This window comes from Camarhynchus parvulus, chromosome 4 (assembly GCF_901933205.1).
Source record: "Camarhynchus parvulus chromosome 4, STF_HiC, whole genome shotgun sequence".
In the NCBI taxonomy this organism is placed as follows: domain Eukaryota; kingdom Metazoa; phylum Chordata; class Aves; order Passeriformes; family Thraupidae; genus Camarhynchus; species Camarhynchus parvulus.
In genome coordinates, this window is record NC_044574.1 from 6,340,352 (window position 1) to 6,362,142 (window position 21,791).

The following is a 21,791-nucleotide window of genomic DNA, read 5'->3' on the forward strand; positions in this document are numbered from 1 at the left end:
TCTTGTCAGAGCTGCTCAGCCATAGTTCTAGAACACCAGGTATTTCCACCAGAAAGGTAAACTTTGGTTCAACCAGTTTTTGCTCAAGGATTATCAGAATACAGCCAGCTTTAATGTCAGTCATTTATTAGAGACAGTCTCCAGCTGTACAAAGTATAATTTAACATCTAGACTCCAACACCTGTCCCAAAACACAAAAGGGATGAGGAATAACACCACAGGTGCTGAGTATTGCATTACTTCAGTGTTTATATACAGAGTAATCTTGGTATTTAAGTAGTTCAGCAAAGTTAGATGGAAAGGAGTTAAATCTGGTGCAGGGTCAAGTGACAGGAGGCCCACGAGAAGTCTTGCTGGAGCTGTGGAAGTCTTGTGCCTGCCTGAGCAGCCTCCAGGGTGCACAGCACCCCTCCACCCTCAGTGATGCTGTTTATCAGGAGCCAGCTCTTGCAGGGGTGCTGGGGAGGAGACCTGGGGCAGCCCACACTGTGTCCCACATTACCAAGAAGGTTTAACAGCTTCCAGCTGGCACATGAGGACGGTGTCTTGCCAAGCAGGTCCCGTGTCAGAACACTCAGAGCATTCATCGGTGCTGCAGCACCTCCCAGAAGCCATTCCTTCAGAAATTCCACTCCTTCCAAAGCCTCCTGGTATCGTGGCAACAGCTGCTCCCAGTTTTCCCAAGGGGAAGAGAGACAGCTACTCACGGTCACTGTCACTACTGTCACTGTCACTATCGCTGCTGTCACCATCCCACTTGATACTCTCCAGTGCCTTCCTGTGATGTCAAACAGATCAGTCAGTCACCTGTGTGACTTGTGCTTGAAAAGAGAGATCCCAAAACACAAGGCACACACAGAGAACATTATGGGCTGTCTAATGCCTACTGTCCTCAAAGGACACCCAGCATTTGGTGGAAGCACATCCTCTTGGGAAAGCCAACTCCTTCAGCTCCCCTCCAAGTGGTGAGCCAGCTGTCAGGGGTGCTGGGCTTGTATTTATTCCCTTGGAGCACATCTGGCTCCAAACTGTGGTCCCTCAAGCCCTGATCACCATCTGAGGATCATCTGGGCTTGGCTACAGCAGTGCAGTAAGAGGTGACACAAGCCTCAGAACGTGGCAGCCACATGCAGGGCCATCCTGTACCACCCCCCTACTTTACTGGGCTGCAGCAGTGTCTTCAGGCAGCCAGACCCAGCTAGAAAAAGACTCCAGGAAAGGAAGGCAAGAGCAGGACTGAGCAGTGGATAAGGCTAACCCCACCATGGAAAATTCCCTTCCCTCCTAGGTGGGATGGATACAGCGTGGAACCAAAAACTGAGGGGCCATTTCAGTCCTGGAGTCAACACACCAGCACATCATTCTGAAGCCAGCTGTCTGCTCCCTTGTCAGAGAAGGCTTTCCAAAGGCATTGCCCCTCCAAGACCCTGTCTACTGTACCACTTCAGCAGGGACATGAAACATTCCAACTTACTTCTGTGTTTCAGAGAGTTCAAATTCCTCCTCTGTTCTGCTTTTCAGCCTTTGAGATAAAGGAAGCCCAAGGGATGCTGCCAGCTTTACCATCTTAATTGCCTCATCTGGGCAATTGGTTTGCTTAGCACAGTTCAAGAACTCATCCATCACGTTGTCACTGCAAAGGCAAATGGGGACTGTTCTCAGGGTCACAGGAGAGGTGCCCATTAATTTACAGCCCATGCTTTAGAGAGGGAGAGAAGGTGACATTTTCAGATCAACCAGTTCATCTCTGCTCCTGCCAGGAACTTCACCTCTGGTACAGAGGGAAGGCTCTGTGGTAAGTTTGGGAACTTCTGTCCCAGCAGAAGAGAGCAGGCACAGAGTGCCACTAGGTGTGTAGCCTTTGGTACCACACACCCTCATGGTGTTCACTGGGGCAAGAAAAACCCACACCCAAACAAAACCTATTACTATTCCTTACAAGTTGTGTTCTACTTCAAACAATTCTCTCCTCCAGAAGCCCAAGACAAGCAAGCTGCTGTAACCTAACAGGGAACCACCTCAGATTTAGCATTTGACTTGATAAACTTGTCTTCAGAAATCCAGGCACCTCTGAAACACCTGTGCTTGGTTAAGAGCATACTGGAATATTTCTGAGCATGTGAGAAATCTGATGTTTGTGAGTCCTGCTCAGATTGATTTGCACTGCTGAGTTCATCAGTGGCACTGCTGCTCTCCATGGCCCAGAGCTTCAGACACCAACCACTTCATTCCCTCCCACTCTGCACTTTCAACATGTTTGAAACATATTCCAAGACAGAAAGCTCTTGGAATATTTCCACTGGATAAACGAACAGCCATGCTCACAGGGACAGACACACATTCATGTTCTGGAAATAAATGATACTACTATCAGTTACAACTGGAGGTTGGACTACCTGACCTTTTAAAGTCCCTTCCATCCCAAACTATTCCTTCATCCCTTTACAGAAATTCAGGATCTCAGCCAAAGGGGAGACTCAGTAACTGAAGAACCTAAAAATACTTACGTGGGAATCCTATTGATTTTCTGGAAATGCTCCATCATGTTCCTGTTCAAAAGAAAACAAAAGAATAATTTTAAAACCACACATCACAGGGACAGATATTCAACCTCTTGGATGAGCCTCCACTGAAACACAGGTAAGCTCAAATTCATGAAACAATCTTCCATGCAGTATCCTTGCAAATGCAATCTGTACCAGCTAACTTCACTGATTAGTTTAACACGAAGTATCTTAAAATCTGCAGAAAATGGTAAGTGTAGCTGGTGGCAATTTGCTTTTAAAATACTACAGATTCTTAGTACTTCAAAGACTCTTTTGTTGCTATTTCTTTGTTTCAAATCAATCACTGTACACTGAAATCTGTATTGAACAGAAAATAGCTCAGAACCTTAAATCAGAGGCTAGATATTTTAACCTGTATTTCAAGTTTAGAGCATGTAGGACAGTAAATTCTAGCTATTAGTTCTAAAAATAGTCTATTTAGAGTTTTAATTAGGACTGCTGCTAATTAAAAATTTAATTAATCTCTCAGTTTGAATTCTAAAGAGTTCTAAAAACCAAAAATGGCAAGTTGTTGGCACTCAGCAGTGCTCAGGGCAGTGATTGTCAGACCACACTTTGCCATAAGTAGCTGTACAAAGCTCTACACAGCAGATACTACATTAGTTTCTAAACCATTTTTAAGACAGACAACTGTAACTTGGTGTCAAGAAGCAACAATAACAAGGAGAAAAACCCATCACATTCCCTGCAGGCTTTATCCCCTCCCTTTGTCTGCACTGGCATTCCAAGGCATAGGTCATTAGCTTTTGCTTTTTGTGATTAAGCCTTGAGCTGCAGTGTCAGCAAGCCCAGAGCTCACAGAGCCCACACGTACCAGGCATCCTGGGTTCTCCCAGCCCTGGAAAACAGCACCACGACGTGGCCCACAGCACTCCCTGTCCACTCCAGCGGGACCTGCCCCGGCCCAGCAGGATCATGGATGGCTTTGATTTCTTCAGCACACTTGGCAAAGGCCAGCTGAATCTGTGAAAACATTGTGCTGTGAAGAACAAAACCTCTGAAACTAACAGAAGCTTTTCAGGGCAATTTCTCCTTCAGCTCCTATAGCTTTGCTCTGTATGTGATTTATGTTTGTGAATTAAATTGTTACACTGGGAGATAAATCTGTCACATCTGTCAGGATGTCTGTCCCCATTAGGCAAGCTCCAAGGTGGCTTTGCAGGGACAGCTGTATTCACCTTCAACACCCTTCAGCTTGAGAAAGCAATTACTGTAATGAAATCCTTGGCAAAAATCCCTGGATTCTGCCATGTGCTTCCCCAGTGATATAGCTGGTTGGGCTGCATTATTTCTCAAAACTCTGGTAAGAAGGGATCCTGCCCTGATAATCTGAGGTTTCTTTATGGGTTGAAGACAATCCAAGTGGTTTAGCAGGCCTGGATGAGCTCACATGGACCTGGAAATCTGCAGTGGCAGATGCATTGGAACTGGATGTCTAGGACTGACCAGGGATACAGCATTTACCTACAGTCTGGGGAAACAGCACTACTCTCTACTGAGCTTCTGTGCTGATTTTGGCTGGGATAGAGTGAAATTTCTTCAGTTTCTTCTTTCTTACTATGGGGCTGTGTTTTGTCTTTAAGATGGAAAGTATGTTGGTAACACAGGGATATTTTTGTTATTGCTGGGCAGTGCTTAAAGAGCATCAAGGCTTCCCCACCAGGGAGTAGGCTGGGGGTGCACAAGGTGTGTGGCACAACAAGGAGCTGGGAGGGGACACCTCTGGGACACCCTAAATGCCCAAGGGATATTTCAGACCACAGGATATCATGCTCAGCAGATGAAGCTGGGGAAAGGAGGAATGGGGGATACACTTTTCCCCCCACCATCTCACAGGGGAGCAGCCAGCAGGTGGCTGTGTGGGGGCTCAGCTGTTCATGAATTTATCAGCTTCCTTACCTCACTGGGGTGCTGGTCCCTGCTCATCAAAGACAAGAACTCCTCCAACAGGTCTTGTCTCCTGCTGAACCCCAGCTGTTTCACATCTGTTTACAGAGAGGCAGTACTTGGTAGGTGTGACCAGTACCCCTGTTCCCAAATGCTGGCAATACGGTCAGCACAATTTAACAAGGCAGAACCATTCTCTGTGACTGAGCAGGCCACTTTTAGTTCCCTTTCTTTCCCCTCATTATCAGATCCTGTGCACCAAATACACAAACTAATCTGATTTCTTCTTCCCTTCCCTGCTGGTCTCAAGATTTCTGGGTGACAGCCCAACTACTCCCCTTGATAATGGCCCTCAAGGTCCCCTGCACTGACCAGCCTGGTGATGGTGATGACCCTGTCACAGACCAGGAAGGGAACACCACCAAGAGCACTGTCTGTAGCATCAATTACCAGCCCTCAGGGGGAACATGGACCTGAACTGCTGCTGGACAGTGAGGCCCACAGCCCCCCACAGCCAGAACCCTCCACCACCATCTGCTGAGGATTAGGGAGTGACTCATTTTTATTTTTTTGTGGGCTAGATTAAATCTTATCCAAGGATAAGATTGCAAGGATAAGACCCTCTGCAGAGGGTCCAGGTGATTAAATACCACAGGCAAGCACTGCACCTTATCATGGCTACTCCAAGCAATGGGAAGTTTCCAAACTTTGCACTAGCTCCAACTTTGCACTGCTCCTGGCATTAGTCAGACAAAGTGCCTGTGAAGCCATGTGGCCATCACTGACCTTCCCAGACTGAAGGGATCACTTCCAACTGGTTGGCTGCATCTAGTGCTTGAAGGAGGTCCAATATATTTTTAGGAGATGGATAGAAGAGCTGATGAAGGAAGAGAATCATTTCAGTCACCCGTGACTGCTCCATTTCTCCATGGAAAAGCTCTGCAGCTCTTACCATGGTGCACACTTACTGAAGATGACGTTTCTTTGTACCACTTCAACACCACCTCAATTTGTTCCATCATGCACAACAACGAAAAGAATTTCGACCTAGAGAGAAAAAAACATCCTAATTCAGTGATGATTAAGCAAACTATAGAAGTACCAGCAAATGATGGTGTGCTGATCAGATTTGTATTGCACATCAAGGACATTTCACTGGTTGCCACACTCCATGCAATCAGAAAAGCAGCAGTGTTTCTTACAACAGCTCAATGCTGACACTAGATCATTGGCAGAACTACTTAGGCCACTCTGTTTTAAAATATATTAAAAAAGCATTAAAGATTAAAAATCTTCCTGCCTGATGCCAGTTTTAATTAAAGCATTAAAGATTAAAAATCTTCCTGCCTGATGCCTGAATGTGTCTCAAATGCAACTTTTGGGTATAAGAACTGAACTAAATTTACCTTGTTACTTAGGCAAGTTCACAAGACAAGCCTGAGTTCTTGATGCAGTGCACTGTCTAGGAAAACATCCCTACACAGAGAAATGATGCTGTTTTGGTGTTACCTCCAAAGCTGCCATCGGGGGTACACAACAGAATGCTAGAACCCACAACTGGTTGTTCTAGTTGTTGGATGGGTGTTGAGATAAACTGATGCTCCAAGACATTGGATTTCAGTTCACAGGCCACAAACTGAAAATAAATCCTAAGAAATCACTGCTCTTATGAAGGATCTAATTCCAAACTGGACACACAATAACCAGCTGGTGCTCAATGTCTGAATCCTAGTTTGTATTGAAGCTGACAACAGCAGACAAGATGCTGAATACAACCTCCCCTTCACTCACCAGTAGCCATTTGACCGATCCACATCCAAGAATTTCCAGTTGTCTCCCTTCTCCAGTGCCCTATTTAACTGATAGGCAAGCTTGATATCCTTGAGATCACAGCACTGCAATAAACCACATTTGGAAGCAGTTACCAAAGGTAACTCACAAGAGTCACAGAGGTACATCCACATATCACAGGCATGCAAATTACCAATTAGGGAAGAGTCAAGCAAAGAACTGCAGAATTATGGCAGAAAGGAGGAGGTGATGAGCACAGATGAAAATGGGAGATACTGAAAGCTAAATCTTGTATGACAGGATATAAATTCACAGATAATTCTCCAACAGCTGGAGGGGCTCAAAGGAATTCTGATGGCAAGGAAGAGGCACTTACCACTTGCATGGCCGTGTTAAAAAAGTTGGCTGAAAGGGAGCAAACACAAGTCTGTTAACTTCAAGCTTGCAAGGAGACATAAACCAGCTCACTAACCCATCCTCCCAGAGGCTGGATGAGGTAAGAATAATAAGTTTCAATAAGAAACTCAATCTGCAGCTCAGTTTGACAATATAGCAGAGCTCTTTGCTTGCTTGGTAGCCTTTGGTATGGCATGAGTTGGATGGGGATTTTTATACACTTCTAGCAGCAACTTAGAGTGGCTTTCAACACTCCATTAACACCACATTGTCTGGAGACCTTTCTTTGCCAAACCTATCTTGAGATGGAAGCTACATCTGCTTCCAAACCTACAGAAAGGCTTATGATCTTCCCAGGGCAAAGCTGTGTACATACAAAGGGCAGAAAGAGCCAGTAACACACGGGAAGTTCAGGATATATCCCTCCTACAGACCCACACTCCAGTTTCCATGAAGTTTTATTTCACGAAATTTTCTCAACAGGAAGAACTAAAATAGGAAAACTCACACTACACTTACAACAAAAACCTGCCATTCACCTGATGTGCATCATTTCATCAAACTGCTCCTCCTTAAACTGCCCTTGTAAATAACCCTAGGATTTTTTATCACCTGGACTTAAAATGCTCATTCACACAAGCTACACACCTACTTTCACACAGAAGCCAGTGCAGCAATGCACAGCACCATTCCCAACACTGGAATCTGCCCTTTGTCTCCAGAAATATCAGCAGGGACTGAGAGAAGCAAGCTGCATGTATTTATCCCAGCCTAATAAACCTGACATTCACAGGTACCTTTTCACTCAAGCTTGAAATCCTTACCATCATCAGGGTCCTGAGCAGTGAAACTTCGCTTTTCAACCTCATTTAACACCTCAGAGATGATGTCTGATGACTGAGCTTCAACTGTGGGACAGAGACAAACAACATCACATCTCAGTTGTGCCAAGAACTGCCTTGTGAAGAATATTAGTCTGCAAATACAATATGAAATTGGGAACAAGCAACATAATTTTAAACAAATGTAACTTCTGTGGTGCTCCACACCAGCTGCAATTTAATTTGCTCTAAAATTTGCCCTGCTATTGCCAGATTTCCACATCAGGAGGGGAGATTCAGAAAGACAGAAGTGCTTTCCAGCAAGGAATCAAACAGGCCTGGAAGTTTGTCTGTTAGAAGGTTGCACTAGAAAAAGCAAAGTATTTATACTTTTATATAATATACTTTTAAAGTATATTATAGAAATATACTTAATATTTCTATATAAACAAACCAACAAATAAATTTAAAAGGGAGAAAACCAAAACTAAACAAACCCCCAAACTCCAGAACCAAACCTCTATAGAGAGTCCAGAGCAATTCCTTTATACTTCTTAAAACACAAGGACTGCAGTTATGGCTACTTTGCCTATTCCCTCCCTGTAGCCAAAATTCTGTGGGCATGGGATCTTAAACAGTTGCATTCCTGCTTCTAACACAGCTGTTTTTCATGACAACTCTAATGCACAGAAGAACTGTTGCAGGAAAACAAACTCCCTGTGAGTGGCACAACATGAAATCACACACTGTGGTCCGACCCAGCCGCCACAGTGACTGAGCAGCTTTTGCTCCCTGTATGAAGTTATCCTTTTTTTTTACCCAAGCAGAATCAGGCAGCACAGGGAACACTAAGATCACACCCCTTAAAGGCTGTCTTTCAGTCCATAAGTGAACTGCCTTCACCCATCACAGGTGAAAAGCATCAGAGCAGCTGCTACACAAGGCACGTTCATTGCCAAGCCGACGGTGCACGTACCGCCTCTGTAATACACGGAGAGCAGATGGTCATAGGATGCCAGGCTGGGCTCTGGAAAGCAAAAACACTGCAGTCACTGCAACACTCCTGGTGAGCTTTGTGCCACTGCTCCAATTCACTCTGCTCCTCCAGTCAGGCAGCATGCATAAATTTACTCTAATATTTCTCCCCATTCACCCCTAATGCTGGGCCAGACCCCACTACACATGCCTGGGAGAGGGGATATCCAACACTGTTCCACCAGTTAGAGCATCCTATTTCTATGGGGGAGCAGCCAAGCTTCCCTGCTCTAAATTAAAATCAGAAATACTTCACAGCTAATTCCCCTTTTGCTCATGAATGTAATCTTTAGCCTATCAACAAGCATGTTACTGGGGCAAAGCACAGCCCACAGCACATCAAATCAATTCTGCAGATATTCTCTGTTTCTGCAATACTTATTTGGAAGGAAACAATCAACATCTAGATCAAAAGGTTTTTGAGAGAGATGCAGATCTATAGACCTGAACTGGCTTGGGTGGCTTGTGAAGTACATCTCCCCTGGAGTCAGGGAATCACCACCATGTTGTGTGGCACTGAACTCCTGTGTTAACTGTTCTGTTCTGGAGGTGGCACTGGAATATCATAATCACTGCATATAATATATACTGTGGTTCTCTTACCTATATCAAGTGCTTCCATTTCCTTTAATACAAATAAAGACATAGTTCTGCCCACACCACCACATCTTCTCAGGCTCTTCAGTACAGAATTAAAAGTCAGCAGAGTTGGTTGCACTTTCTGTTGAGCCATGTGAGTCAGGAAGTCCTTAAAACAAAATTCCCAAATCCTTAGTGCCTCACATGTTATGGATCACAGTTCAGCTTTCATGTGGTTTATACATACATTTCCACACCCCCTTCAAGTGAACTACTCTCCTTTAACTGATTATTTAATCAGTACTATCTAATTTTTAATGACCAAAACCCAAGGCTACATTACATTAGAAAAAATCTTGGAGAACCGTCTCTAGAACATAATAGAAAATTTTTATAGTTACATAATATTTTTCTTTACTGATGTGTCATTAAAACTCAAAATTCCATTTCTGTCACAAGACCATGAATTAAAATTCAGAGTTTTTATCTAAAATTGTTCATTTATTTTATCTTCCAGAAGTAATTTCCCCAATGACTTTCTGTCCAGGCATTTCCTGGATCAGGTATGTTCTCACAAGGCAAAGCTGGATTTGTCACATTTGCCACTCCTCCGAAGTTACCTTTTCTGTTTAAACTACTGTACTTGCTTTACAGCAGAGATTAGTACCTGGGGACAAAGTTCTTGCTTTTGGTCTTCCAACAACTGCAAAATTTTACTAATAAGGCAGACTCTTATTAGTAAAAGAGCCCACTCTTACCACTTCCCCACGTCTTTTGCTCTACCCTCCTTACCTTGGCTAATTCCCATCTTTCTGTGAACCTCTCCTTCAGATATGGGACTGCTCTGATCAGTGCATTGAAGGTGTGCACATCAGCTGGAAAATGTAAGATAATCCATTTTAAATGACAATTTATAGCCTACAGGAAACAGTTTGTTCTAGCATGGCTCAGTTTCTGGCAAAGTCTCATGCAAACCTGTTTCCAGTGAGCCAGCCACACGCCAGCTGCACTGGAATTCCCAGTTTGCATTCAGCTCCCATGATCCAGCTGAGGTCCGTACCCCTGCGCCAATCATCACTGCCATGAACACTCTGTGCCCAACAGGGGCTTCCTCTACCCAGGACACCACAAAGCACAGCCAGGAGACACTCACCCTTGTGCCTTTCATTCAGCAAGTCTATGTACATGTCATAGGCTTTAGAATGAGCCCCGTGCTGCAAAAACAAAAATAAACCATCTCTGAGTATGTGAGATCTGAAAAGCTGAAAAAATCCCCCAGCACTGAAGAATGACTTTACCTTCACCATTCCACGGATCATTGTGCAATAGGAGTGTGCATTCCTCTCTGGCATTATCTTAAATATCCTTTCAGCATGGTTGTTCTCCCTAAAACCAGTGAACAAGATAAATGTTAAAGAACCAATTAAAAGATAATCTTAGGAGAAGGATTCAACATGCAGAACAAAATATGGACTGTACCCCGAAGACTGACATTCACATATCACACTTGTGATACTTGAAACTATTCTACAATCACCTACTAGATTTCCACGAACCCTTTAAAAGATCAGCAAACACAGGTTTATTTAACAAGTAACACCTGTGAGTATGGGCTGCTAAAAGACTTAGGCTATAACAACAATACAAGTACACAACCCACGGAATATGGGAATATTGGCAACATTTTCTATACCTCCATCTGGGGCCAGACTGTGAACCTCTTCGAAATTGTCTCTTTGGAGCTTTCTGTTCTGAAGCATCCACCTGGGGAGATTTTTGCAAAAAAAAAGTTTCTCAGAGTTAAATTATGATTTAACATCAAATGACATGACTTGCTAACAAAACTGAAGTTCAGCAGCGTGGACCAAAGATGTTTTTTTAATGTGTTATATAAGAATAATTTCTATCATAACATTCAGGAAGCAACAGCTAGATTGAGAATAATGTTTATGTTATTAGACATATGAAGAGCTTCACACGAACTACTGTTGCTACTAGGTCAGTCATGGATTTTTGTAACAGAAATATCTCCTGGGAATGTTCACTGCATCTGATCCACCTCATGGCATCTCCCATGCAGACAGTACAAAAATCTTGATGTCACCTCGATATACTCCCAACTATGTATGAATAAATAGAGATCAACAAGTTTTCCATACCCCTGGTTCTTCCAAATCCTCTTTTTCTTCCTGCTCTTTTTCAGGAGTAGGTTCACCATCTCCATAGAAGCATAACAAATCCAAAAGGCTGTTTGTGGTCTCCAGAGACACAGGGGTACCTTTAGAAAATGAGAATTTATGACAGTCAGAGAAAGTGAAGAGCTCATCGTTCTACAGGCATATCAGAAAACCTGTGAACACCACTTTGCTCTCTTCCAACACAAAGACATTCTCTAGCAAGTCCCTAACCCTGCTGTGACATCAGTACTGCCACAAACCCAGTCATCACAGGAAACAGTTTCAATACTGAACTAGAGTATGTTTTTCTACTGAAGCCACTGAAAGAGTAGAGTTTTCCGGATCAAGTAGAAGGAAGTGACAGCTCTCAGCCAGAAATGTGAAGCAGCACAAGCCCAGCACAGCATCTAAAATTTCTAGTGCTTTTTATAACTCTTCCTAGGATACATCCTGCTGTGAAGAACACTCTGCATGTTTCACTTTCTATGAAACATTCAAAATCAACAAAAGTATTTAATCTGCTTCCTCTTCAAGAAGCCAATTTTCTCCTTATCACTAAAGTGACATGTCAGACAAGCAGTGGCTAAGATTCTCCAGGAATTCTAGAGAATTCCACTTCATCAGTCCAGAGTCAGTTGTGAAAGAAGAAACAGAGTCACACAACTGTCTCCATAGCCTGTGGCAGTTACTGAAGTATTTTTGGCCCAATTTAAGTAGAGCTCCAGCACAGAACCTGGCAGGTGACCACATACCTGCCTGCAGAAGCTGATCAAACATGTCCACAGATTCCTTCACCATTCTGAGATGGATGCGCTCCCTCAGAGCCTCCTCGCTCACTCCTTCAGTCTGAGGGGTGAGAGTCTGGGGCATCAGGCACTAAAAGCAAACAAAGGAAGTTGGTCACAAGCTCAAACCTTCTCTACATATCCTTACTCTTCACCCAATATACTGCTTGCAGCCTAACAGCAGCAGTCCTTTTGGTGATGAAGGACCACACACATCCTCATCCCTCACTTTGTGCCAGGAAGCAACACCTAAAAACCACCCCTTTTCTTACTTTTATCTCAAGAATCTGATATGATACTGAATTCCCAAGGAAAAATGTCCACTACAAAAACATAATGGAAATACAGTATTGTGTTCATACTGTCTGCAAAACAGTTTAAAAGTTATCTTTTTATCTTAGTTTTGGACCAGTCCAACAGTAGATTTCAGTGACAAAGCACAAATACAATGAAAACAAAGAGCAAAAAGCTTACTGGTACGTTGGGCTCTGCAAAAGTCTTGTCAAAATACTGAGGAAAGTTCTTTATGATGTATTTTGCAGCATTTCTCCCAGACTCCTTTGACAAGGAATACAGACGCTGCACAGAAATAAGATAGAACAAGACAGAGAAATACACAAATTACAAGGCTGAGAATTAGAAGAAACATTTTATTTAACAATGAACATTCTGATGGGATCAAATTAAACTCATATAATTTTCAACTTACTAGAATCACAGGGACAACATTCCAGATCAACATTCTGGTATTCATGCCAGTATAAGAATCACTACTCTTTTAATACCATTAAATTCTACTTCCTTGTTACTTAGTCAAGGGACACAGTTCAAACATCTGAAATACTGCACTACTACCTCAAGCTCAAAAACATCTCATTTTAGAGAGAAAATTCTGAAAGCAATCTGAATAATTTTCTTTTGTAATCAAAACCAGGCTTCAATTAGGTAGGAGCATTCACAGCCTAGACAAAGGCAGGAGGGAAGCTATCAAGGAAGTGAAAGGAAATACCTACAGAATTAGCTGCATTTCTTGGCATCAGGAAAGGGTCATCCTGGAACATGTAATGAGCAGCAGTAGGATCCTGAAGAAAGAAGAGTCAGCAATGAGAAGTTTATAGTTATGTGCACAGCAACAACACGCTGCCTCACGGAATTTAAGGCTCAAGGAACTTTTCCATGATAACCATCACCAATGCACATTTTACAGAAGTTCCTCTTGTTCAAAAAGAGAAAATAATTTTTAAAAAATGTTTGTAAATAATTTAAAAAATGTTTCCATTTTTCACACACCCTTGGAGGATAATATGGTGACAAAAGGGTCCTTTCTATAACATATCAAGAAGTAAGCACCCTGCAAAGTAGGACCCCAAGTGGAACAGTCTTGGGAAGCTGATGGGACTTGGCAAGTTTTGATTCAATTCCCAGAATTCAAGTTAGATGGGATTTAAGAATAGCATCACAGCATTTCCAGGTTTTGCCCAGCAAGAGCAGACACTCATTGCACTTCTTAAAGCCTTTCTGGACTGAGGTTGGGAAGGACACTCTGGATTGGGAAGCTGAACTGGTGAAGGAACCTGCTCCCTGTGGTAGTGAAAGCCTTACCAAAGCACTGCAGCTTTCTCTGGTAACTGCAGCTCTCTCTTAGCACATGAATGAAGCTTTGAGGACACAGCAAAACACCCTGAGCCAAAGGGAAAACCCTGATGTGACAGTCTCATCTCTCATTTATGGTCAAAGTAGAAATTAAAGGCCTCCTGAGCACAAGGGTGTTGCACAGCATGGACCCCTGACCCACCTCCACGCCCACAGAACCACTCACCCTGTTGACAGTAGAAGCCAAGGTCTGGAGCACAGCGAGCTTATCCCTAAGCACAAAGGAGCTGGATTAATTCTCAGCTGCAGACTTTGAGTGCTGTGCATTACATTGCTTGGAGAACAAGCACAGGATTATCCTAGCCCACAAGGATTTTCAATTCTAGGAAATAATGTTCTTGCTGCACTAAGAAAACAACACTTCTCACAAAGAAAGAAAAAAGTGCAAAATGGTCTCAGTTCTTAAACAATCCCAGGAAAAAAAAAGATTTTGAGGAAAACCAGAAGAGCATCTGTGTTTACAGCTATTACTGCTGCCCTTATAATAAAGTATCAAAGAAAGATCATAGGGAAGAGACACAAAACTAATTCCTTGGAATGCTGCTCCTAGAGCATCTCCAAGGGATAAATATATTAAGTTGCTCTACAAGACATGTCTTTGCAAGAAAAAATAAACCAAACCAAAACCAGGTATCTCAGGACTCCTGTGCCTGTGGAACTTTAAGACTTTGGTTGTTTCAAGCAAAAAAGGAAGGCCAGTCAAAGTGTTTGGTGAAGGTGGCCTTACTTTAGGTTTACATGCTGACACTATTTGACCATAAACTTAATTTTTGCTGTACAGTCATGAAATTCCATCTTAAGTGCTCCCAACAAAACAGGTTTTGTTCAGTTGTGTGATCTCTAAGGAGGATTTATTCAGTCAGTTATCAACAATCAAGTTTTATTTTGCTGAAGAAACACATTCACATGCAAACAGCCAAATGAACTTGGCAAATGTGATCTTTTACAAAGAAACAGAACCATGCTTAAAAATGCAGTTGTAAGTGGTTTTAAAAGAAATGTCAGGAATGCAGTGTATATAATCTGCAGAGAGAGTAAGAATCAAGAATATTCACAGAGCTCCAAATCAGCAGGAAAATCCCTAGTGGGACACTGCATCAAGGAATACAGGAACTTCAATTTTCTTTTTCAGTTTTGGTGTACAGACTACATTTAGCTGTCTAACACTGGCTTTTTTTCCAAGTGAAGATTCCAGAAGTAAACACTCACCATGTTTTCCTTCGAGGGAGCACAATTTCTTCTGGAGTTTCTGTGAGAAACAATATGAAAATGGTCATTAGAAACAAATGCCCAAAGAAAATTTTGACCCCATAAGCTGTAGCAAGGTGGGATCAATCCTTCTCCCAAGTGATAGGACAAGTGCAAATGGCCTGCAGTTGCACTAGGTGAAGCTTGGATTGGATATCAGGAAAAAATTTCTTCACTGAAAGGCTTGTCAAGCACAGGAACAGGGGAGTGGTGGAGTCACCATCCCTGGAGGGATTTAAGAATGTTGATGCAGCACTTGGGGATGTGGTTTGGAGGTGCCTTGGCAGTACTGGGTTAAGAGCTGCACCCCACTAACTCAGAGATCTTCTCCAATCTCAGCAGTTCTATATTCTACAAGAATTGATGAGTTAAGCTGATCCAGCTGAAAGTACTAAAGCAAGGATTTTAAAGCCACAGTCTAACACAGGCTCATGGAGCTGATGGGTGATGAGGTAAGGAATCAAGTTAATCCAGGAAATTTATGCACAATGAAAACAGGGAGAGAGAAAATCCAAGGAGGGGAAAGAGGGTGTTTACATCATCTTTCCCTCCTGACACACTGTGTTCTTTGGAGATTAAAAAACATATGTAAGGGAAGCAGTAATGAAGACATCTTACCTTGTGGATTGTCCACAGTCTTCCCCAGAGCAGGACTACTTGAAGAGCTCCTATAAACAACCAGGAGTTTGAATTTATGGCAGTCACAATAATACAGCAAAAGTAGAATAGTGAAATTCCATACTACAGGATAGAATTAACTAAAACACTAGAGGGAACTGGAGTGCATTAGAGTAACTGGCAATGTTGCACTGTTATTAACTCCAAATTATTAACATAAAACTTATATTTGATGTTTCTCTTAAGGCCTTTGTTTCAAGGGACAAGAGGTTGTATGTGAAAAATTTTACTACAAAAATACCAGTGATTATTTAATATTGAGGTGCAATGTTTTTAAAGTAGTTTTCATGAACTAGTGCATCTTAGAAAGAAAATCACAGACATAAATCAGAAAAGACCTTTTTATGCTTTAGAGACAGGATCAAGCTGAAAACAGCACTTTAAAAAACAACCCAACTTTAAACATGAGTAGTGTTCACAGAAGGATAAAGCCCAGAGTAACGATGCAGGTGAGTCAGCCCTGGTGAGATGCAGACACCCACATGTCTCTACAGAGGTGCAGAAGCTCCTCACAAAACCACAGCTGCAGCACACTCAGACACATGGACACATTTTGCTGAGTACCAGAAAGCAGCTGCTTTGTGCTCACTGCTTCAAGTCTTGCTCACCACTGTTCACATTTTACTGCTTCCAACACAAACTAAGGCTTATGTTAAAATGTTTGTACTCCTTTTGCTCATGAAGCAACCTAAGAGCAAAGCTTTATTGCAGCCCTGGCCTTCAGTGCCTCCACACTGACCTTGACCCTGGGGGAGAGGCTGCTCAGGTGCAGCCACAGCTCTGTGCTTCACCGTGGCACTGCACAATTCCAGCTGCTCCTGGGAAGTCTCACAAACTGATTAAGTATGATTTTGCCATCTCAAAAATGAGTAACGATTACGCAGTGGAGTGGGACCTTTTCATTTGAGACAGCCCCTAAACAAAAGCATTGCATAGAATCATTGAATGTTAAGGTGTTGGAAGGGACCTTTAAGATCTTGTTCCACTAGATCAGGTTGTTCCAAGCCCCATCCAATCTGCCCTCGAACACTGACAGGGTTGGGGCATCCACAACCTCCCTGAGCAACCTGACAGTGTCTCACCACTCCTACGATAAAAAATTTCTTCCCAGTATCTAATCTAAACTTCTCCTTTTTCGATCTGGACTCTATTCCTTGTTACTCCTATCACTACAATTCCTGATGAAAAGTCTCTCTCTGGCTTTTTGGCAGGCCCCCTTCAGACACCGGAACACAGTTTTGGGGTCTATGTACAAAATTCTCTTCTCCAGCCTCAACAGCCCCAGCTTCCTCAGCCTCCATAAAGCGCTCATCCGCTTTTTCGTGAGACTAAGCTCTAGGAATCGCTTAAACGCTCGAAGTCTCTCCCGAGGAGGCTCCAAGCCGCCCCAAACCAGGAAGATCCCCGGGAAAGCCGTTCCAAAGCAGATAAAAGCCCCACAAAAGGCGCTCCCTCCCTCCCTCCACGCCGCACCGAGCACGCCGAGCCACCGCGCACTGCGCCTGCGCAGCCTTTCCCGCCTCACTCCCCACACTCCCAGCACCGCCCGTCCGTCGGTTCCTCCCCGGTGCTGCCGCCGCCGACCCTCCCTTCCTCCCTGCGGTCTCTCACCGGTAACTCTCCCGCCCGCCCGGGAGGCGGCACCGCCGGCCCAGCCACAGCGCCCGCTGCCAGCAGCCAGCCCCGACCCGCCGCGCCGCCATGGCCCCGCTATGGGCCCCGCGCTGCCCTCTGGGAAGGCGGGCGGCACCACTCCTCCAGCCGGGGGGACACCGGTCCTACCCCTCCGCGGCGGTGGTACCGCCCGGCCCCCCCCCCGCGGCGGAGACCGCGTGGCGCTGCCCGTGGCTCGGCGCTTCCAGCGGGAGAGCGGGAGCCACTGTCGGCTGGGAAAGAGTTGCTCGTTCGCCATGAAGCCGCCCAAAGTGGTGCCGTGGCGGCGGCTGGTTGGGGTGTCCTTCGGGATGTACACGGCCGAGGAAATCAGGTGAGGCTCCATGTGTGCGCTTCCCGAGCTGTGCGGGTGCTGCTGGGCACTCCAAGTCCCAACGTGCCCCGCGGCAGGGCGCCGGAGAGCTGCGGCCGGCTGTGGCGCGTGGCATGCTGGGACTTGTAGTCCGGTTGGGCCGTGGCCCAGCCGCCCGGATGGCGGCGGCCGAATTTCATACAAAATCTCGCACCGCTCAAGGGGACACACTGACAAAATTATGTGATTTCTTAGTAGAGTGGTTAGTCATGTAAAATAAATATGTGCTGCGATATGAATGATTTTGCTCATTGTATTATGAAATCAGTGATACACAAATTCCTATTGCATTCGCAAAATGCTCTCAGAAAGATGTTTTCATCAAATGAGAAGAGCACACAGATCACACAGCTGTTAAATGCCCGTGCTAGTTGTGCCGTTCAAGTGCGTATCATATTCCTGCCATTGATTTTCACTCTTTCCTTTCACCACTTCAGGAAGCTGAGTGTGAAGCCCATCACGAACCCTCAGTACCTGGACAATGTGGGCAATCCGGCCGTGAACGGGCTCTACGACCTGGCCCTGGGGCCGCCGGACTCCAGAGAAGTGTGTGCCACCTGCATGCAGAACTTCAGCAACTGCCCCGGACACTTCGGCCACATAGAGCTGCCTCTGCCTGTCTACAACCCCCTGTTCTTCGATGTATGTATTATATATGTACTGAATTATTGCTGGGGAAAGGGCTGGTGGTGCCCAGGCTGTTGTGTGTCCAGTTCTGGCCCCTCATTTTAGGAAGGATGTTGAGATGCTTGAGCGCGTCCAGAGGAGGGCAACAAGGCTGGTGAGGGGCTTGGAACACAAGGCCTGTGAGGAGTGTTTGAAGGAGCTGGGGCTGTTTAGCCTGAAGAAGAGGAGGCTCAGAGGTGACCTTATTGCTCTCTACAACTTCCTGAAGGGAGGCTGTAGCCAGGTGGGGTCGGTCTCTTCCAATGGGCAGCACTGACAGAACCAGAGGGCACAGTCTCCAGCTACGTCAGGGAAGGTACAGGTTGGATATTAGGAAAAAAAATTCTCACTGAAAGAATAGTAAAGTACTGGAATGCTCTTCCCAGAGAGGTGGTAGCATCACTATCTCTGGATGTGTTTAAAAAAAGACTGGACATGGCACTTGGTGCTATAGTCTAGTTGAGGTGTGAGGGCATAGGTTGGACTCAATGATCTTAGAGGTCTCTTCCAAACTTGTTATTCTGTGATTCTAAGTGGTTGCAGGCCTTGAAAACAGTAAGGTTTTCACCCAGTAAAGGTGCCAAGATCTGTTTTCTCTTTTAAGTGTAATACCAGCAGGTGTAGTAGAAAAGCTTTGTTGTGTCATGACAGTTCAATACAAATAAATCTTTTGAAAAATACCGATTTTGTTGTAGCTGCTGTTTTACTCAGTCTTGACAGGCAGGTGCGGGGGGATATTCATCCTGAAGTATGTGACTGACTGCAGGATGTCATGCTTTAATTAAATGAATGGCACAGTAAAAATTATCATTTGCTTTAAACAACTACTGCACATGAACAGCTGTCTACTCTTCCAGTGTTTAACAAACCTGAGCTGGCATGAATTTTCCTCTTGAGGTGCTGATCTCACCATTTACAGTAGCTGCCTTTGCACAGGCTACTAATTGAGAGTCAAACCCTCACTTTCAAGTGACCAGAGTTAGATGAGGTACCCACTTCTAGCCTTGTTACAGCTTTGAGTCAAATAACTGTATGGACCAAGAATTAAAATCCTGCAGCAGGGATTCCCAGCCTTCAGGCCACAGGGAGAGTGAGAGAACTGTGATAAATAATAACACAGAGCTGTGTTAAATAATAAAACCCACTGATAATTTCCCAGACCTTGAGGAAAACGTGATTGTGTGAAGAATCTTGTAGGATTGAGCCCAGAATGTTTCATTTTACTAGTGTGGAGGTTTGGGTTCCACGCTGTCTTCTGTGGGGTGAGCTGTCAGAAGCTGTAATCATAGTGCTGTGTAAGAGCAGCCTGGGTCCCAGAGCTGCTGTAGATACCACAAGTGTTTCATGTGTCTGTTATGTGGCTGTGGCCACAGCTCTTATCACAGAGAGCAGCAGGCACAACTCTGTCCCAGGATTTTTCCTGGGGAAGGCAGTGAGAAGCTCAGAGAAGAAGAGAAAACAATTCTTATCTCCATTTACATCTCTTGTTGTTTTACACATGTGGGATGTGTTACAGAGATTGTTTACCCAAAGTGATTTGCAAATTGAGATCCCCAGGACAAGGTGAGAGATGAGAATTTGACTCCCGGTTCTCAGAAGGCTGAGTTATTATTTTATGATATTATATTATATTATATTAAAAGAAATTATATACTAACACTATACTAAAAAAAAGGAGACATCAGAAGGCTATGAATAAAAATATTCATATTTTTATTATGAATAATAAAAACCTGTGATAGACTCAGAGAGTCCGACACAGCTGGCTGTGATTGGCCATTAATTAAAAACAATTCACATGTTTGGATAAACAATCTCCAGGCCACATTCCAGAGGAGCAAAACACGGAGAAGCTGAGGCTTCTCATTTTCCCAGGAGAAGAAATCCTGGTGAAAGGATTTTTCATAAAATATCACGGTGACAGACACTGGTGAAAGTTGTTTTGGTTCCTTGGCCAGTTGGGTCAAAGCTGTGCCCTGACTGTCTGAGACAGTGACAGATTTTTCTTTAGTGTTCTTTAGTATAGTGTCTCTTTAATATGTAATTTAGTATAGTATTAGTGTAATATAGTATAGTTTAATAAAGCAGCTGTTCAGTCTTCTGAATCATGGAGTCAGTGCACATTATTCCCTACATTGGGGTCACCCTGCATCCATAGTAGACAGCCTGCAGAGAGTTTATCTACAGATCATGCTTTGCACGTGAGTTTGGGTGAAATAAATTTTTTTTCAAGCAAATTCTTTATGATTAAAATGAACCATTAATCTAATTTCCCAATTATAGTAGCGTGGTATTTTTGGGGTCCCCCATCATGGGGAGGAAAGATGAATCTGACTCCATGTTCTCAGAAGGCTAATTTATTATTTTATGGTAGCATATTATATTAAAGAATGCTATACTAAACTATACTAAAGAATAGAGAAAGGATACTTACAGAAGGTTTAACAAGATACTAATGAAAAACTCATGACTCTCTCCTCAGAGTCCGACACAGCCTGACTGTGATTGGTCATTAAGTTAAAACAATTCACATGAAACCAATCAAACATCCACCTGTCGGATAAACAATCTTCAAACTACATTCCAAAGCAGCAAACACAAGAGAAAATATTGTTTTCCTTTTTCTCTGAGGCTTCTGAGCTTCCCCAGAGAAGAAAGCCTGTTGAAGGGATTTTTCAGAAAATATGATGGTGACATAGTTGCACTCTCTTTAAATCCAAACAATTGATAACCTTTTCTTCCTCTTTCCTTTGCAGAAACTGTACCTTCTGATCAGAGGGTCCTGTTTGAATTGCCACATGCTGACGTGTCCCCGAGCTGTGGTTCACCTGCTGCTGAGCCAGCTGAAGGTGCTGCAGAAAGGGCTGCTCCATGCTGTCCATGACCTCGAAATCATTCTGAACAGGGCAAGTACTGTGTGATGCTCCATCCCTTTTTGGATGGTCTCACAGCTCTAAAGCTCTCTGCCAATTTCTCCTCTTGTGTTCCTTGTAGTTTATAGAGCAGTGTGCAGATGCAACAGGCTCAGAAATTGAGGAGGAGTTGAATCGCCACGTGCAGGAAATGTTACAGAGCTCTCAAACAACAGATCGGTGCTCAAATGTAAGTACAGGCAGTGCTTCTCCTGAAATCCTGGGCTTTATCCTCTTAAAATAGTGATGTGCAGAACATGTAGGTGTAGGATTTGTGTAGGTGTTGGATTTTGAAACTGAGGAAGAGTTGAATTGCCACATGCAGGAAATGTTACAGAGCTCCCAAATAAGAAATCAGTGCTCAAATATGAGTACAGGCAGTGCTTCTCCTGAGATCCTGGGTTTTATCCTTTTAAAGGGTGATGGGCAGGATAAAGCCTGTCTTTGTAGGTGCTGGATTTTGTCCAGTTCTGAAGTGTGTTATGTTTAGAAGGATTTTGAGGGAAATGTCTGAAATTAAACTTAAAAAGGATTTTATTTCCCCTTAGTATCACTGTTGAATTTCTGGAA

The 21,791-nt window shown here is 43.8% G+C and overlaps 2 protein-coding genes and 1 non-coding gene across 3 annotated transcripts in view; 1 reads left to right on the top strand and 2 right to left on the bottom strand.

Annotated features, from left to right (window-relative positions):
- Positions 1-109: 109 nt before the first annotated feature.
- PTCD3 (pentatricopeptide repeat domain 3) lies at positions 110-17,342 on the bottom strand. Its single transcript, XM_030947185.1, has 24 exons — positions 17,229-17,342; positions 15,558-15,607; positions 14,901-14,940; positions 13,858-13,903; positions 13,052-13,120; positions 12,513-12,617; positions 12,006-12,129; positions 11,236-11,354; positions 10,770-10,840; positions 10,375-10,462; positions 10,230-10,290; positions 9,869-9,951; positions 9,101-9,245; positions 8,439-8,489; positions 7,466-7,549; positions 6,622-6,650; positions 6,246-6,349; positions 5,423-5,501; positions 5,241-5,331; positions 4,467-4,552; positions 3,382-3,530; positions 2,508-2,549; positions 1,475-1,633; positions 110-778 (listed from the first exon to the last, which is right to left on the bottom strand). The coding sequence occupies exons 1-24, from the start codon at positions 17,318-17,320 to the stop codon at positions 700-702; spliced, it is 2,046 nt and encodes a 681-aa protein (XP_030803045.1). The 5' UTR covers positions 17,321-17,342; the 3' UTR covers positions 110-699.
- LOC115903802 lies at positions 10,019-10,160 on the bottom strand. The gene has a single exon (XR_004060732.1). It is a non-coding gene; the product is annotated as a small nucleolar RNA SNORD94 (small nucleolar RNA).
- Positions 17,343-17,432: 90 nt separating the features above from the next.
- Positions 17,433-21,791, top strand: part of POLR1A (RNA polymerase I subunit A) — a 32,528-nt gene continuing 28,169 nt past the window's right edge. The window contains exons 1-4 of the mRNA XM_030948170.1: positions 17,433-17,604; positions 18,081-18,285; positions 21,066-21,215; positions 21,304-21,411. Coding sequence (XP_030804030.1) covers positions 17,528-17,604; positions 18,081-18,285; positions 21,066-21,215; positions 21,304-21,411 — 540 coding nt within the window. The 5' untranslated portion in view covers positions 17,433-17,527. The remainder of the gene's footprint in view (positions 17,605-18,080; positions 18,286-21,065; positions 21,216-21,303; positions 21,412-21,791) is intronic.

Bases quoted from the DNA above. Each gene is read 5' to 3' on its own strand.
- PTCD3 (XM_030947185.1), bottom strand. From the start codon at position 17,320: ATGGCGGCGCGGCGGGTCGGGGCTGGCTGCTGGCAGCGGGCGCTGTGG. The intron at 10,463-10,769 runs GTATAGAAAATG...CACTGGTTTTAG, and splicing joins CAGTCTGGCCCCAGATGGAG to GGAGAACAACCATGCTGAAA. The intron at 7,550-8,438 runs GTACGTGCACCG...TCTGTCCCACAG, and splicing joins CTCCGTGTATTACAGAGGCG to TTGAAGCTCAGTCATCAGAC.